At 41.6% G+C, this 16,597-nt stretch overlaps 1 protein-coding gene across 1 annotated transcript in view; it reads left to right on the top strand.

Annotated features, from left to right (window-relative positions):
- Positions 1 to 16,597, top strand: part of PEX16 (peroxisomal biogenesis factor 16) — a 599,892-nt gene that overhangs the window by 444,303 nt on the left and 138,992 nt on the right. The window contains exon 9 of the mRNA XM_044082857.1: positions 14,208 to 14,327. Within this exon, the coding sequence (XP_043938792.1) occupies positions 14,208 to 14,327 (120 nt within the window). The remainder of the gene's footprint in view (positions 1 to 14,207; positions 14,328 to 16,597) is intronic.

The following is a 16,597-nucleotide window of genomic DNA, read 5'->3' as shown; positions in this document are numbered from 1 at the left end:
GCAGACACTGGTATCAATTACCATGCACCATCATGCCTGGATGTACTTCTATAACTTTGTGGACTAAATTAAGACATCTTTTCTCAATGCACCCATCAATGGATGCACCTTGTTTGGGTCTAAGGAAAAAGAGACATTCACCAGGAGTGAGGAAGAAGGGAGAACTTTGTTTGCTGTGGTAGTTCATTTTTCTACCCCACAACAGACTTTTGTCAGGAACCGGGGGGGGGGACACTCTTCATTTGTAAATCCTAACAGTTCTCCCTGGATACTCCAGATGAAGATGCACCCCATGGCAGAGGGCGATACTTCAGTGAGTGCTACCATAGGGACAAGGTGGTCTGTAAAATCATGGCTTTCAGGGTCCCTTCTTGAGCAAGCCTTTTCAGCACTCCTGAATGGTTGCCTGACTGCTGCACTCTGGAGGTAGTCTGTGGGCAGTTGGCTGCCCACTCAGAAGCTTTGGAGGCCATCACTTTAGGTTCATAGGTAGGTACTAGGCTATTCGCCTTGGGGCCTATACAAGCCCAGCCAAAAAGGTACCCTGGCTTTTGCCACCCAAGAAAATGATTTTCCTGTGCCACTGTCGAGCAGAGCCACAGAGATGATCCCCAGGATGAATTTCCTATTTCCCATCCAATCATCAGGATTTTTCTTGAAGAGTGCTAATGAGGAGCTTTGTTTGATATAGATAGGTAGTTTATTCCAGAGTATGGGAAGTGTCTGGGACAGGAATCTATCCCTCCGGCATGTTCTGTTTATTGTGGTGACAAGGTTTAGGTCCCTAGAGCGTGTGGCTCGGAGGGATTGGGATTTCTTTAAGTGGAACATGTCCAACAGGTTTGGGTTTGACATAGCTTTGTATGTTAGGCAGAGATCACCTCTGAGTAGGCGATATGTGACGGAGTAAAGCTGGAGTTTTTTGAGACGGTCTGCGTAGGGCATCTGTTGGCCAGTAATCCTCATTGTGAGGTATTTCTGTGGCCTTTCCAGTTGTTGTAGATGTCTTGTGAGGTACATACCAAAAGGGGCATTGTACTCTATAATGGGTCTAATGAGTGGTGAGTAGAGGGGAACAATGACCTCTTTTTTTCTGGATGAGAAACCTTTTGTGATGAGGTGTGCCACATAGAAGGATTTCCTGACTACTGTGGCAATATGATTATCAAAGGAGAGACTACTGTCCACCTGTGTCCTAAGGTCTCTTATCACACTTTCGGTGTTAAGTATACTACCGCCTATGTTGTAGTTCATGCGTACAGAGTTTTTACCAAAGGGGATGACAATGCACTTTTTGGCATTGAGTTTGAGGCCATGGCTTTGACACCAGGCATCTGTCTCAGTGAGGCCCTTTTGTAGGATGTCCACATCGTTAGGAGTTTTAATTATGGCTCTAAGTTTGCAGTCATCCGCGAACTTCATCAGCCAAAGACCTTCTGTATTAGCCTGTACTTCAGAGAAGTAGATACCAAACAGGAGAGGACCCAGGACTGAACCCTATGGTACTCCACTTGTCACTGGTCTGAAGTCAGATTTGGAGTCTGCTACTTTCACAGTGTGGGTTCTGTCAGTGAACCAGTTGGCAACCCATCTTGTGACATAGGGATTTATACCTAGTTTAGTGAGTTTATCTATAATTCCAGAGTGGGGGATGGGGTTGAAAGCCATTGCAAGATCTAGATAGGCTGTGTGAACCACCTTACCCTTGTCTATGGCTTTGGTGACTGCTTCAAAGAAGTCTCATCAGGTTTAGGAGACATGATCTGCCTTTTACAAATCCGAACTGGGTGGGGTCCAGAGTTTGGAGATTACCAATGTCTTTGTTTATAAGTTCCATGATGATAGATGCATGGGTTTTGAGAGTCATTTCCAGAGGGCTTTTCAGGGCAGACAACAGCTATCCATTTCGTGCAAGTTTTAGCCTAGCCCGAACATTACTACTATTTCATACGCTTATGGTAATGAGGCCTATGTGCTGTTATGAGCACTGGGGGTCCACTGAGGGGGTCCCACCTCGATCTCCATCCATTGGTCAAGATTTCTCCCATTTCTCAGCTTTCTCTACAGGCTCTGCTTGACCTGGGGATTATTTTATCTCACCTGCATAGGTCTTCAGGTGTGGGGTTTATTCCTCATGCCTCAGTCTCCCATTAATAGTAAGTCTTAGCTAGTCGTCTCCTAAGTCTCCGCCCTTGTGAGTCTGATTTTTGTGGATCTTTGGATCATCATTCATGGGCATGACATGTTCATTGTATGTTGGTATAGGCAAAGGTCACCTTAGGAGCAGCTGAATAGAGCTGGCTGGAGTTAGTTCATTCAGGGCCGGGCAGGATTTCGGTTTGATTTATCCTTTTGGTTTGGTTTTGGTCTTTGTGGCTGCTCCAGCTGCTGCAAGTGTCGGGTCAGTCGGGTCAGATACATCATTGTACATCATTGGTCTGATAATCGTTGATGAGATATGTGGAGACTATGACCTCCCCTGAATAGATGAGAATGAGAATGAGATAAGGTGGGGCATGTAGAAGGTCTTTCCTAACTACTTTAGCTACCACATGGGTGTCGAATGACAGACTCTGACAACCTACTATCCCCAGGTCCCCTGATTCTTTCTCTGTGCTCAGTGGGATGCCACCCTATTTGTAGCTAGGGGTAACCTTGTTTTTGAAAGGTATGACTATGCATTTTTTGGCATTTAACTTTAGGCCATGGCTCTGGCACCAGGCCAAACCCAGGCTTTGCCAGTCTGACATTGTGCCAGCATGAGCCTAGTGGGCCAGTCCTGACTGCTGACAGTTTGTGGGTCCATCTTTTAGCAACTTTGCAAACCCATCTTGTGATGTATGGGTTAACATTTGTCCTGGGTGGGTTTCAATGATACCCGTAAGGGGTATTGTATTTATGGTGATCATTTTTAGATGAAGGGCTTTAGAATGATGTGCCTTCCTCATCAATGGCTTTAGCCTTGACTGTCAAAAAGTCACAAAAGCCAAAAATTCATGGATCAAAGTGATTCAATAAAAATTTCTTAAGCAAAATCCATGATCTGCCCTATGTCTTATTTTTTGCAGAGATCCTTCCATCTTTCTCCCGTCGCTATTTAATTTATGGAGGATATTGGTCTCCTTGGCTTTTCAGATAAGGTGAATTAAGCCAAATCGCGTGGGGTTCCACCACAGCTGCTCAGAGTCACCTTTGTGAAGTGGGACCACAAATGCAGTCGGGTTTAATAGCTGTTGAGGTTGGGTTACTTCACAGCTGAGTTAGCTGTCAGTTGAGGTGATGGACACAGTGGCAGTTGCTTTGGGTTTTGCTTTTTGGACTTGGCGTGCTCCCTGTTTTGGGGTGTTTTGCTTGCTTTGGGAGAGGTAAGGATACCTCTCCTTCTCTGGGGAGGGGGATAACCGGTCAGAGGGGATACCTCATATGTTTGCAGGATCAGTGCTCTTCACTGTCTTTTTTCAACTTTTGAACATGTCTTTTCTGTAGTTCTGAGCATATCTGGGAGTTTTTTATAGCTTCTAAATATGGAGCCAATTTTTTTCTTTTGGTTTATTTTATGGCCTCTTTTGCTTTTTTTGGATTTTTTGAGCTTTTAGTTTTTTTACTTAGTTTTTTTTTACTCTTAGTTTTTAAGGATTTCTTACCTTTAATTAGTTGCTTCCTAAGTATTGTTTTCCTTGTTTATTTTTTATGGCTCCTTTTCCCAGCCTTTGTTTTTGTAATTTCCTTCCTCTTTGTTTTGCTTTTTATTGCCTTAAGTCCTTTTTTTGTCAGAGATTTTGGGAAGGCATTTGTGGCCCATTTTGCGGCAATTACTGTTTCTGCAGCCATTCAATCAAAAGGAGACCACACTAGTCTTTGACAGGGAAGGCTTCTTTAGAAGTTTGAAGGTCTAGAAGTTTATTTTACTGTGGGGTGGGATTTTTCTTGTGGGGGGAGGATTAAGGGTGGGGTGGGATGAGGACCTCCAGCGAGATTTGGTTTGTGTGAAACATTTGCAGTTTGGGGTATATGTCGACATTGAAAAGTGTGATATTCATCATGATGGATGGTCTTGTGTAGTTTCCATGGCATTTGGGATTTGAGTTTATGAATTGTTTTTACTTTTGTTGTGTTTGGTTTTAATGTTCCCAGTCTATAAGTCTATTAGTGAGTTCAGTTAGTATGAGTATGATTGGAGATGGATTCACATTTTATGATTGTTTTTGGAACCCAGGAAGTGTATGTGAGATGTGAGTGTGGGAGTGGCCTGTAACATGCTACAGTTTGCAGTTAGTTATTTGCCTGTGGTTGCAGCTTGCTTGCTGGTGTCTGATGCATCCTGTCTGCGTTGCCGCCGTGTGTTGGTACATGTGGTGAGATGTGATACTCCTCCCCTCCCTTTCTTGGTATTTTTCTTCGGATTGTATAAGAGGAGCATGATGATGCATGGATAAGGTAAAACTCTGATGTGCTGGAGTGCTCTCAGACTGCACAGACATTGTTGTTCTCTGCACTGACATGTTCCAAGGGCATACTGAGAAGATTTTGAGATTTAGACTTCTGGCATTGAGCAGCATTACCTTTTTTTTTTTTAGTTTGTGTTCTAGGGTGTTAGGTTTAGAATTTGCCCTTGAGCCTGGCGCACTATGGGGTGTAGCAAGAGCCAGCTGCCAATATCCAAGGAGGGGTGACACAGAAGCCGTGCCTTCCCTTGTGAGTGAGCTGGCTTGTCCAGCATGTCATCCCAGGCAGACAGATTGGATCCTTTGAATGACACACCAGAGTTTAAGCCATTTGTTGTAAAGCTGATCATCTTATCTCTGTATTGTGGCATCATTCTTGGTGAAGGTAGGATGGGCTGTGACTGTTTTGTGGTCTTTGGTGGCCTCTGCTGTTTTGGTAGATTTGTTTCAGAGCAGCCGTTTGGTGCTTTGTGTTGTGTGTTTATTGTTGTTTTTTGTGTTGGATTGTGCGACACTGGGTCAGTATGGTGTGGGTGTGTTTAGTTGTGATGGCTCCCTGTGTGGGTCTTTTATCCTGTGTTGTGGGTCAGCCCTCAGCCTGGCTGGTAGTTGCATCTCGCATGTCTTTGTGTTTTGTGCAGAGAGGGAGAGGGAGTTCTGTCGTATGCAGGCAATTGCTTGCGTTTTGTGTTCAAGGGTTGAGGTTGTGCAAGCAAGTGTAGAGGGGACTAGCAACTGAGGTTAGAAAGCTGAGCAGGAGGACACTAACAAAACAAACTAGACAAGCTAGACAGGATGTGGGTGACCTAGAAATGGGGGGGATGTGGAGGTTTGGGGGGGGTGTTGAGTGCCGTATCTAGCTAAGTACTGTAGTGCTGTAAAGTTTAACTGATAGTAAAGTCTACTTGGAGAACAGTAGAGATGATCCCAGAGGTCTAGTCAAGTGAGAACAGGGAGAGATAAGGTAAGATTGCTAGTAATGCCTATTACTTAAAGAGTAGATGCACTAGAGAAGTTAGATATAGAAAGAAGTTAGATAGAAAAGGGTAACTTGAGTTTTTTAGGTTTTAAAAAAGTAAGGTTTAGTGGAACAGCTATTTTGGACTGAAAAAAATGGTTACTAAATTGGATTTTGGTACTTTGAATTACTGTAGGATGGCTGTAGGATGGCCAATAAATTTAAGTAAATTTTATAATTGGGGTTTATGATTTTGTGATGTTTTGTGTGAAAGTAGAGAGAAATGTGATATAAGTAGATTAAGATAAGAGTAAGCAACTAACTAAAAGTGGTATAGACAGAAACAGGTAAGACAGTGTAAGTGAACAGAAAGAGGGATGAAAAAAATTCTGCCTGACTCAGAACAGAGAAGGCTGAAGTCTCTTTATGAGTTTTTGTTTAGAATGAAGTTAAAACAGCTTGCAAACACAAAGAAACAAAAACACAAACTACAGTTCAAAATATAGAAAAGATATAGAAAATACAAAAATAACAACAAGCACAGCTAACCTTTCCTTCACAGCAAAGTGTAGCAGAGTCTGAGCAGGGTCTGGAAAAGCCTTGAAATGTTTTAGTTTACTCCTTAAAAAAAATTTTTTAGTTCCTCACCCCCTGTTAACAATTGACAAGATTAATAAGTGACCTCTTCTGTCTTATGAATGAGTGAGGCTAATCAGTTCTTATTTCTGCCTGACTCAGAACAGAGAGAGCTGTGGTCTCTTTTGAAGTTTTAATATGCTGTTAAAACAGAATGCCTATTGTATTCCCTACTGTATTCCCTTTCTCTTTGTCCCAAACGAGAAGCAAAGATACCTCCCTGACATTCCACACTATCCAAAATCTGCTCTCAAACTGAGTCATCCAAGAAGTCCTACCAGACCAAAGATCCACTCAGGATTCTTTTTAGTCCCAAAGAAAAGTAAGGACTTCAAGACCTGTTTTGGACCTTTGTAAATTGAACCATTATGTGAAACAGACTGTATTCTGGATGGTGACAGTGCAGTCCATTCTCCTCCTCCTGAGGAAGAAAGACTGGATGTGTTTGGTGGACCCCAAGGACACCTATTGTCATATAAAGATAGTGAGGCTTTCTAGGAAGTTCTTGCTCTGCCAGCTGGAACACATTAGCAATTTCAAGTGCTGCTGTTTGGCCTCAACACAGCCCTCTGGGTGTTAATCAAGTGCATGGCAGTGGTAGCAAGCAACCTACCTCAGACTGCAGAGATTTTGGGTCTTTCTGTAGCTAAATAATTGTCTCATTGCAGCAACCTGAAGGGTATCTATAATCCAGGCCACTGGGCTATATTCTCCATTTGTGCCCATCCTTGGGCATTGCAATAAACTATGACAAGTCCAGCCTAGAATCCGTGCAAGCTCTGGAATTTATCAGAAGCCATCTGGACACCACCAACTAAATTGCAAGCTTACCTCCACTCCAGACTTCTGTCTTTATGGATCCAGGTCAGTCAGGTTCTACTTTCTCAGAGCCCACCTGCTTCTCAAGTTCTACCACTTCTAAGCCTGATGGCTGTGGCTGGCTCTTGTGCTATTGGCCATGTTTTTCTTGAGGATTTATCAGTGGACCTCATCAGTCCAATGATCATTTTATTCTCCCCTATAATTCCCATTCAGCCTTCCAATGTTTGCTATCAACACATTTATTGGTGGCTGGTGTCACAGCAGGTTGTCCCTTTATTCTTTTTCTTGCCTAAGCCCAAGGTTACAACTGGAGCTTCCCTCCTAGGTTGTGAAGGGGCCTGTCTTCAAATCATTGCCTTGAAGATGAGACCAGTCCTCCTAGCATTGCCGGTTTTCCAGGACTCCCTCCCCAAGGGTGTAATAGTCATTGAACTGATACCACAGCGGTGCTTTGGTACATAATCAAATGGAGAGTACCCAAGCATACCCCGTAAGTCAGGAAGCCATGAGGGTTTTGCTGTGGCCATTGTCCTCACACTGCTTTCTAATAATGCACATCTCAGAGAAATCAAACATTGTAGCAGACTTTCTGAGCAGGTACATGCTCATGCCTTATTGAGTAATCGCTAAACCTGTCAGTAGCTGCTGAAATCTTCAGCCATTGGGGTCAGGCATGCAGCATTCCCTTTGCATCCCTCTTCAACACCAAGTGCAGCAGTTCTTCTCTTTGATCCCTCCATGTTTGTCCCCCAGATATCCTGTACCCTTATCCTGTTACACCCCTGATAATAACATTCCTACAGAGCGTAGTCCATTGCAGAGTAACCTTGATCCTCTTAGCCCTTTTTTTGGCCAAGACAAGTAGGGATTGCCTTTCTGTGGTTTCATCTGTTGTAACCACCTTGAATTCTAAACCCAGTTCCAGACTTGATATCCCAACCTTTGGGTCAGCCGTACCTGAATCACAAAGCCCACAGGCTGACTTATGGTTTCTGCAATTCCAGTGATGGCCAGAGATCCCAAACTTTTTCAGGAGGTGTTTATATTCCTTCCTTCCAAAAACCTGTGACTAAGAAGATATGCTAGGAAGTGGAAGAGGTTTTCTATTTGGGCTACTTCTAAGGGCCTGGCCCCCTTTTCTACCCCTTTAGATGAAATCCTAGATTATCTGGTAGATCTTTTCCATTCTGGTCACAGTTATTCCACTTTTAAAGTCCATTTGGCAGCCAGCCATCTCAAATTTCCATGTTGGTGTGGGTAATACATGGATTGTTTCTCTCAAATTATCTAAGGACTTTTTGAAGGATATCTTTTTACTTAGACCTTCAGTTAACGACCCAGTTCCCTTTCTGTTTTGGCTATATTGCTCCAGCTTTTGACCAGCCCTCCTTTTGAGTCACCTGCTACCATAGATTTAAAGTCGCTGTCTTGGAGAACTCTGTTAGTAGTAGTAACCTCAGCCAAGAGAATTTTGAAACTCCAGGCTTTATTTTGCAAACAAACCCCCCTTGCCTTCTTTTCCATAACAGAATTACTTTATGACTAATGCTTCTTTCTCACCTAAAGCGACCTCTGAATTGAACCTGAACCAGTCAAATCATTTGCCTGTTTTCTTCCCAGACGTCAGTAACAAAGGGAAATGCATGCTCTATTGTCTGAATATTCATTACCAGCTGATATTTTACTTGGATAGGACAAACCTATTAGAAAATCAAGTCATTTCTTTATATCCTTTTCTAGCAGTAGATTGGCTAAGCCTGTTCTAAGGTGACCTTGTCCACATGGCTTTCTACTTGCATTTCCTTTGTTTATTCTGTGAAAGGCATTATTTTTCCTGGAAAGTCTAAAGCCCACACAGCCAGAGCTGCTGCTAATTCTTCTGCCTTTCTTGCTCAGAACTCCTTAGATGATATTTGTGCAGCAGCTGTTTGGTGTAATGCTCATACCTTTGGGACCCATTCCAAGCTGGATACTCATTCCAGATCCAAGTCAACCTTTGGCTTCACTGTTTTGCAAAATGTTTTGTCCAGGTACTACCCTTTTAGACTGGCTGGGCACTCTGTCCCCCAGGTTGAGGTGGATGGAAAAGACGTCATCATATACAGAACTTATGTACTTACCGTAATATTAGTGCCGTGATGTCTTCTTACGTCTGTCTCAATTTCCCTTCTACCTTCCCCCAAATTGTTTAAGTGGCTCTTGGAGGAATATGCAGCCTGCCTGAAGCCTTTCACTTGGACCCTTTCCTTGGTTCCTTCATTTTATATGGTTGGGGTTCTTTACAGTGATTTCTAGTCTATAATATGGCAAGTGCAATCTGAAGGGATTCAGGGAGGGCATTGTATTATGGGAGAGGAGGTGGAGCTTCAAAGTTGAAAAGTCTAAGCTGCAGGCATTGGATCTGAATGAATCTGATAACCCACAGGTTGAGACAGATAAGACAACAACATGGATTTGGTCTTATGGTAGATACATAACTTTTGTTTATTTTACTTTTGGAGGCTGGGGTTTGTGATTAAAGTTCTTTTCAGTGTTTTTTTTTTTTTTTTTTGGTGTAGAATGTGAATGTGATATATATATATATATATATATATTTTTTTTTTTTTACTATTTACCTGTTTTATGAATGAGTGCTGCCAGCTTCTGGGAATCTAGTGTCTGTTTCAGCTTTACATTGGAATAAACCTAATGGTTCCTTGGTTCTTCTTCGTACCAGTCACAGAAAGAAGAAAATTTAACAAACAGCCTTTGCCACCACAGCAGGATGCTAATGTGCTTCAGCTGCAGATTAATGATCTGCTGTGGCCATTTCTGGTTCCTCAGTTTATTCATCTTTTCCTTGGCTCCCTCTAGTGTGTAGTCCCTACAGCCACCATGTTCTGGGAGTTAGGCACATCCTTTGCAGTTGTTGTAGTGCCTTGGGTGGGCAGGGGAGAACCACTCTTGTTAATTTTGAGAGGAGGAGCAGGAAATACCTTTCTGCCCTGTCAGACTGGAATTCCTGTCCTCAGAGAGGTCTTGTCTGGCAAAAGTGAGTCTGTTTCTTCAGAAATTCCTATAAAATAAGCAAAAATTTACACCTGTCCCCTCTTCTTCGGACAGGAGTGATTTCTTGGGTTTAGCTGAGGGTTTTGTTCAGGTTGACCCTTCCAGTTCACTTGTTTCTGGCAAGAAGAACTGGATACTTGATTTTCTGAAGAGGTTCAATATTTCTTAATTAGTACAGGTATGCCTTTACCTTTGTTACATTGGCAATTATGATAACTGAGGTAGTCACTGTCTCCAGAATATGCATTTTAGTTTATTAGTCATGCTTGTTGTCACTGTATCTGCCAGTTTTATAACTTCAGGGACTGTGGAATGATTATCTTTTCTCATAAGGCAATTAAATTCATTAAACTGAAACAAATCTGTACCAGTTTGACTCCGTAGCAGTCTTGGAACTGGGCAGGCTTGCACTTGTTGATTGTTGTGACATGCACTGCATGATACACAACTCCTCCTGGCCAGTACATTATGTCTTGATGTTCCTTTGTACTTTACTGTTCCCAGATATGATTTATTTATTCTTTTGTGCATTTGTATTCTCATTTGTTGAGAGCTATTATTTTGTCGATTTAAACATTAAGCCTTTGTATTTCTTGACAGAAAGAAAAATAAGAGGATTTTTTTTTTGTTTAGCCCAGCCTTTAATTTTTTTTCAGTGACTGTATTTAAGTCACTGTTGGTATATCACTAGAATTATTTTTATATATGCAGTCACCAGAAGTTTAAATTTCACTATAAAAACAACCTCAGAACTTTACCTCAGCCTCACGTTACTCACAGGTCAACTAGATTGCGCCGTGAGTAGTATTTACGCATTTAGGTAGAACTGTTTAGGTTTACCTTACCTTATTATAGCAACCAGGACTATTGCTCCTCAGAGAACAGCTGGTTTGGGTGCTAGGCAGGATTGCTGGTTAGGTTAGCTGCAGGGGGTTGGGAGGAGTGATTAATAATAGTTAAGACTTACAAACTTACAAAGCAGAGGTGCAGTCTTTGAGTCTCATTGCAGGATAGCTTAAAATGGCTCACAAGGGCAGTTAGCCTAGTACTAATCTATGAACCTATGAACCTACACCAAGGAAGTACCCATCCCCTTGTCCGGTTGTAAACACCCTCTACTCCTATCCTTTGCAAGTACACATTAGGACCTGCAACCATGGATGGACACTTTCTTGCATGTCTGCATCCAGCTTGGTGGACATGGGCATCATGACGCAATATAGCAATTGCCTTGTGTACACTAACAACCACTTAATTCTCAAACAGACAAATACAGTATGTGAGAGAAGTGCTTACACACTGACACTGGAGGCTAGACTCTCGCATACAGACACAAAAACAACAAACAAGTTGTCAGCAACTCACACAGATCACTTACTGCACCCACAAAGGAACATACATAGAGCCATATGTGGATGTGCAGTACTCAGAAACTCTGCATGCATACAAACAAGATAATTCCTAGCACAAAACATAAAGCCACTAGGTGGCATAAAGAAACTATCACATTGCAATGCAAAGACAGAAAGATAAAGAAGATGGACTCCCTTCATAAAGTATGCCAGCAACAATCAGCTTACCAGTCCACAGGCAGATGGAAGGAATACTTAAGGAAGCTTATGAATGAAGAAACCCCACAGACGCTGTACTGCCCCAGGCACAGCCTATGATGAGAGAAGAAGAGGAGCCACCCTAGAAGTAAGAACAACACTAAGGAAAATGAAGTCAGGGAAAGCAGCAGGCTATGGTGAGGTTACAGCAGATATGATAAAGCTGCTGAGTGAGACAGGGGAGAAATGGCTCCTGAGGGTACTCATAGCAGTGTGAAGAGAAAGGCGTATCCCAGATGACTGGAGAATAAGCATACTTGTGCCAGTGTACAAGAACAAAGGGATACCCACAACTGTGGGCAGTGCAGAGGTATCAAACTCCTGTAACAGTGCATGAAATTTCTAGAGAGGGTGACTGATAAACAGATACACAGAGTAGTAGAAAGTAAGATGGGAGATGAACAATTTGGATTTATCTCAGGATGCAGCACCGCTGACCCGATGTTTGCAGGAAGACAGGTATTTGAGAAGCTAAAGATGAGGAAAGAGTCCAGTCAGGCATTCCTATACTTGGAGAAAATATACGAGGAAGTCCCAAGAAAACTTATTTGAGAAGTCTTGTGGTGGATCTGAGTCCCAGAAATGTTGGTAGAATTAGTCCTGGCTATGTACAAGGACCCAGTGACTCAAGTAAAAACAGTGTTCAAGTGTCTCCGAAGGGATTCCCAGTTGGAGTGGGTACGCATCAGGGTTCAGCTCTGAGCCCCACTGCTGGTCATACTGGAGATGATTTTCATTAGGAAACAGGTCAGTGAAGACCGATTAATAAAGTTTCTGTTTGCAGATGATGTGGCATTACAGGCAGCCTCTGAGCAAGAACTTCAGCAAAGGATAGGGGAATAGAATGCAAAACTGAAGCCACATGGGATGAAAAAGAATGCAGACAAGACAGCGGTAATGACAGCAAATGGGTAAATCAGAAGAACCTGAGAATTGAGATAGAAGGGAAGATAGTGGAATAGATTAAGAGCTTCAAATAACTGGGAGAGGTGGCTGAGGAGAAGAGAAGTCTGAACAAAGAGTTCAAAGCTAGAATAGGAAGTACTATAGTCATCTGACATAGAGTATAAGGTGTAATATGTGACAGAAGAATGCCAAAGAAGCTGAAATGTAAGGTGTACTAAACAGCGATGTGACCAGTAGTACTGTATGGTACAGACACCTGGGTAGTAAAGGCAGATCAGATGAGGAAGATATTAGTAATGGAAATGAAGTGCCTGAGATGGATGGTAGGATGCTGACTGTGGGACAGACAAAGAAATGAGGACATAAGAGCAGAAGCCAAAGTAGCTTCAATTGCAGAAAAGGTCAAAGAGAACAGATGTGGTTCAGACACATGTTCAGAAAAGCAGAAGACAGTGTGGTGAAGATGATTTGGGACAGACAGGAGAAGGCATGAGGAGACAAGGGTGCCCAGCAAAGAGGTAGATGGATTGTGTGAGAGAAGATCTGTGACAATCAGGCAAGAGCGTTGAATAAGGCAGGTGTGTGGCACTGAATTGAGAGGGGCGGTGACAGTTAATATGACACCCCTGACCCCATGTAGAAAATGGGAAAAAGGGGATTGTTGATGATGTTGATGGTTTCCCAGTATTTAATGTAACAGATGTGCACATACTACATCAGTTATGGTGTTACCTTTATCGGTTTCTTTGTGAAAGAGAGAGATTTATGCAATACATTTATTTCGCTCCACCATAACCCCGAGTTTGAGCAGCCCCTCTGCCTAGCAGCTGAGGAGTTTTTTATAAGTTGGATTAGAATATATTTGAATACCATTGTTTATTGCTGATTTTGACTTCTGTTTAACAAGTTGTGCTTGCTCTCTCTGTAAGGATCAGACTGTGTGGCCAGTGGAAATATCGTTGTGTATTGGCAGGTGAGAGGGTGCACATGTTCCATAGTGCAGAGACAAAAAAGTCGAACTATTGAACTGCAAATGAGTGAATTCTAGGACTTAAGGCTTAGAATCTATCTGTCCATCTGTCTGTCTAATGTTTGCTGTGCCAGCTTCCTTACTGCTCTCTTTGTTCCTTCCCATCTTATTTGTTTTTTTTAGATGCTGGTGAAGGAAGAGCCAGTTAGGACATTGTTATATGCTGCAGAATGCCATTGCAGTGGTGGCCAGCAGGCATAATTGTTCTGTGATTTTTTTTTTCTGATGAGAAATAGTAATGTGTTGAGGGTGTACCTCTCCTTTTATGGGTATTCTTTCTGTGACATCAATAATGTCCAATTCCTGATGGGGAGCAGCAGACCCAACACATATCTAAGAAGTTTTAGCAAAGAATGTTTAGCCTAGTTCTGGAATGTGGTTTTGCAGTTAGTTGTCCTGAAAGTCCATTACTCTTGTGGATCAAGAGTCACAGTAGCTGCTAACTTTCCTGTTCTTAACTTTGGTGCAAAGGATGCTGTTTTGAACCAGTGAGATTGTGTCACCCGTTGGCACATTGGATTTTTAAGCTTTGTGAGCTAATAGATAAGACAGCCTTTGGTTGGACCTGTTTTCAGAAGTCTTTCTTGTGGCATTCAGGTATGGTATTTGTATTTCAGAATTTTCCTTGACTTTGTAATCTAGTAAATGATTAGTTTAAACTTGTTTCCATTGTTCATAGTCCTTTTAATTGTATCTTATTATTTAGCATTAAGATTTGTTAGTTCATTGAGTGTCCTTTTTTTCCACTCCAGCTTGAGTCTGATGAGTGACACAAAGACCCTTAACAGGACAGAGCGAGCAGAGCTGAAGCGAAGGGCATTTCTCCTGCTTTATTACCTGCTGAGGTCCCCTTTCTATGACAGATATTCTGAGTAAGATATCACTTATTTCCTTTGGTGGTTAGCATTATGATAGTAATGGTGTTATGATAGCAAGAAAAGCACTGTGCTGTCACTGTTGTTCACATATTTGTTTAATTTTCTTAGTTTAAGTGGACTGGTGTTGGGAACATTTTCAGACACAACCCAGGTCATTATGTACAGAATACAATGGTTGAGTATTATGCAGCACAATGGAAACCTTAAGGGAAACACAGAGCCTTAACAATTAATTCATATCTACATAGAAACAGAACTATATGCAGTATGCGCACGATATACAGAAAAAGATCTCATCCATCTGCTAGACCTAGAATCTTCAACCTTGATTTAATGCAATAACACCTGTGCCTGAAGCCACTGCAATGTCTGTAAGCTTATTTTAATCATTTACCATAAAACACATTCACATGATACAAGGTGCCCAGCCAGGTTGGAATTCTGTGATGTAGTGCCAGCTTTTGCTGAATGTTTTTTCACCTGCAGCAGTTCCATATGTGGTTATTTTAGTTTTACAGTACCTTGGATGTGTGCTGTTAGCATGTGGCTTGACATAACTGTCCAAATTAATGGTACATGGGGCAGTTGTCCAGAAGAAGTAGCTTAAATATGAGGGTTGACAGCATCAAGTTAGCTGTATTGTTTACTGGGAATCACATTATCTTATCGAGGAAAGTCTAGTGGCATTCTCTGGGTTCTTAAAGCAAGATAAACCTGTACGTTTTACATAATGTGGTTGGTATGATAGTTATGCTTTATGGAAAGCTCAAAATTGTTATTACAAGTCATGCTTAGCCTCAGGAATAGGCACACTAATCCCCACTACTCTTCTCACTTTGACTGTGATCTCTTTGGTCAGCTTACAATTCATTTTCAGATCTTTGAGCACAGTGTGTTATTGGCAGTTTTCATATGATGTGTAAACATAACGGTGCAGTGGTGCAGCAGTAGTGTTGTCGCCTCACAGCAAGAGGTTCTCCAGTCCGGTTCTCGGCTGGATTGCCTTCTGTGTGGAGTCAGCATGTCCTTCATGCATTTGTGTGGTTTTCCTCCAGGTGCATCGGTTTCCTCCCACGTTACAAAGACATCCATCTGTACCGTTTTCTCCGGGGCTTCTGCTGAAAATTGGCTTAGTTCCAAGTCTGACTTTCCCAGTAAACAAATGATAAATAAATTAAATAAATAAATGAGGATTCAAGACAGACTCCAAGAAACCTATATTTACAGATTGTAAGCAAGTAAGAAGAGATAAAACAGGGACAGCCAGTGCAGTGTATAAATTTGAAACCAGAACATACATAAGACTGACCACTAAGCTTCATGCAGCTACAAACGAGTGGAAAACGGACATTAAAATAAAATAACTTTATTAACCAAATGCAATAAATACCAGTTAAGCGCTTTCATCCTTAAGGGACTTCATCAGAACTGGATATAAGCCTTCCCCCACATCATTAAATAAGGGTAGGTAGTGGTCACATGACTTCAGACATTTAAATAAATAATCATCAAGAATAAGAATAGCTTGTACCTCTACCTTAAAGCAAATGTGTTTTTTCCAAGTAACCAATACTTGCATTACTTATTCAAGTAGTCTTGTCCTTGGATAGAAACTTTTTTTAAAAGCATATGTAAACTGTTAAATATAAAAAACATTTTGTTAATCTTGCAAACAAAACACATTTGTAATGAAATAAAATCATTGTAGTGTTGTAACTTAACAGCTTGAAGCTTTAATACACTGCAAAGGAATAGTGTTATTCAGTCCTTCAATTTGCTAAAATATGTTTAAATTTAGTACTGAGTTTATCTAAACTTTTGGATAATACATCCACTTTCAAATGCATCAACAATAAGCAGTTCTATATTTTTGCTTTACCTAGTCTAGTGCCAGGCTCTAACCACAGTTTAACAATATGCGTTAAGAGCATGCATTTCAAGTATTGCTGTGCAGTCCTTAAATGTCCAAAGGTGACATTAATAGCTCCCATTTTTGAAGTATCACCTGCTCTAGTCTTTTATTTCATTTTATTATATTCCAAGCAATCTGAACTATTTCCATGTACACATTTATAGCATTTCCAGTCAGCCGTGAAGAAAGGTTTTGCCCATTTATTTTTCTGTACTAGTTCTCTTTTGTAGCATAGCATTGAAAAGCAACCAAATATGCCTATGTCATCTACACTGGGCAGCTTCCTTAAAGATGGTACACTTTAAGGAGTGCACTGATGCACTGGTGATAACTTTCACCAACTCTAGTAAGC

This window comes from Protopterus annectens, chromosome 9.part0, assembly GCF_019279795.1.
Source record: "Protopterus annectens isolate FY-2018-M chromosome 9.part0, PAN1.0, whole genome shotgun sequence".
In the NCBI taxonomy this organism is placed as follows: Eukaryota; Metazoa; Chordata; order Ceratodontiformes; family Protopteridae; genus Protopterus; species Protopterus annectens.
Note: the sequence above shows the minus strand (reverse complement) of the source record. Positions and strands in the feature narration are given on the sequence as shown.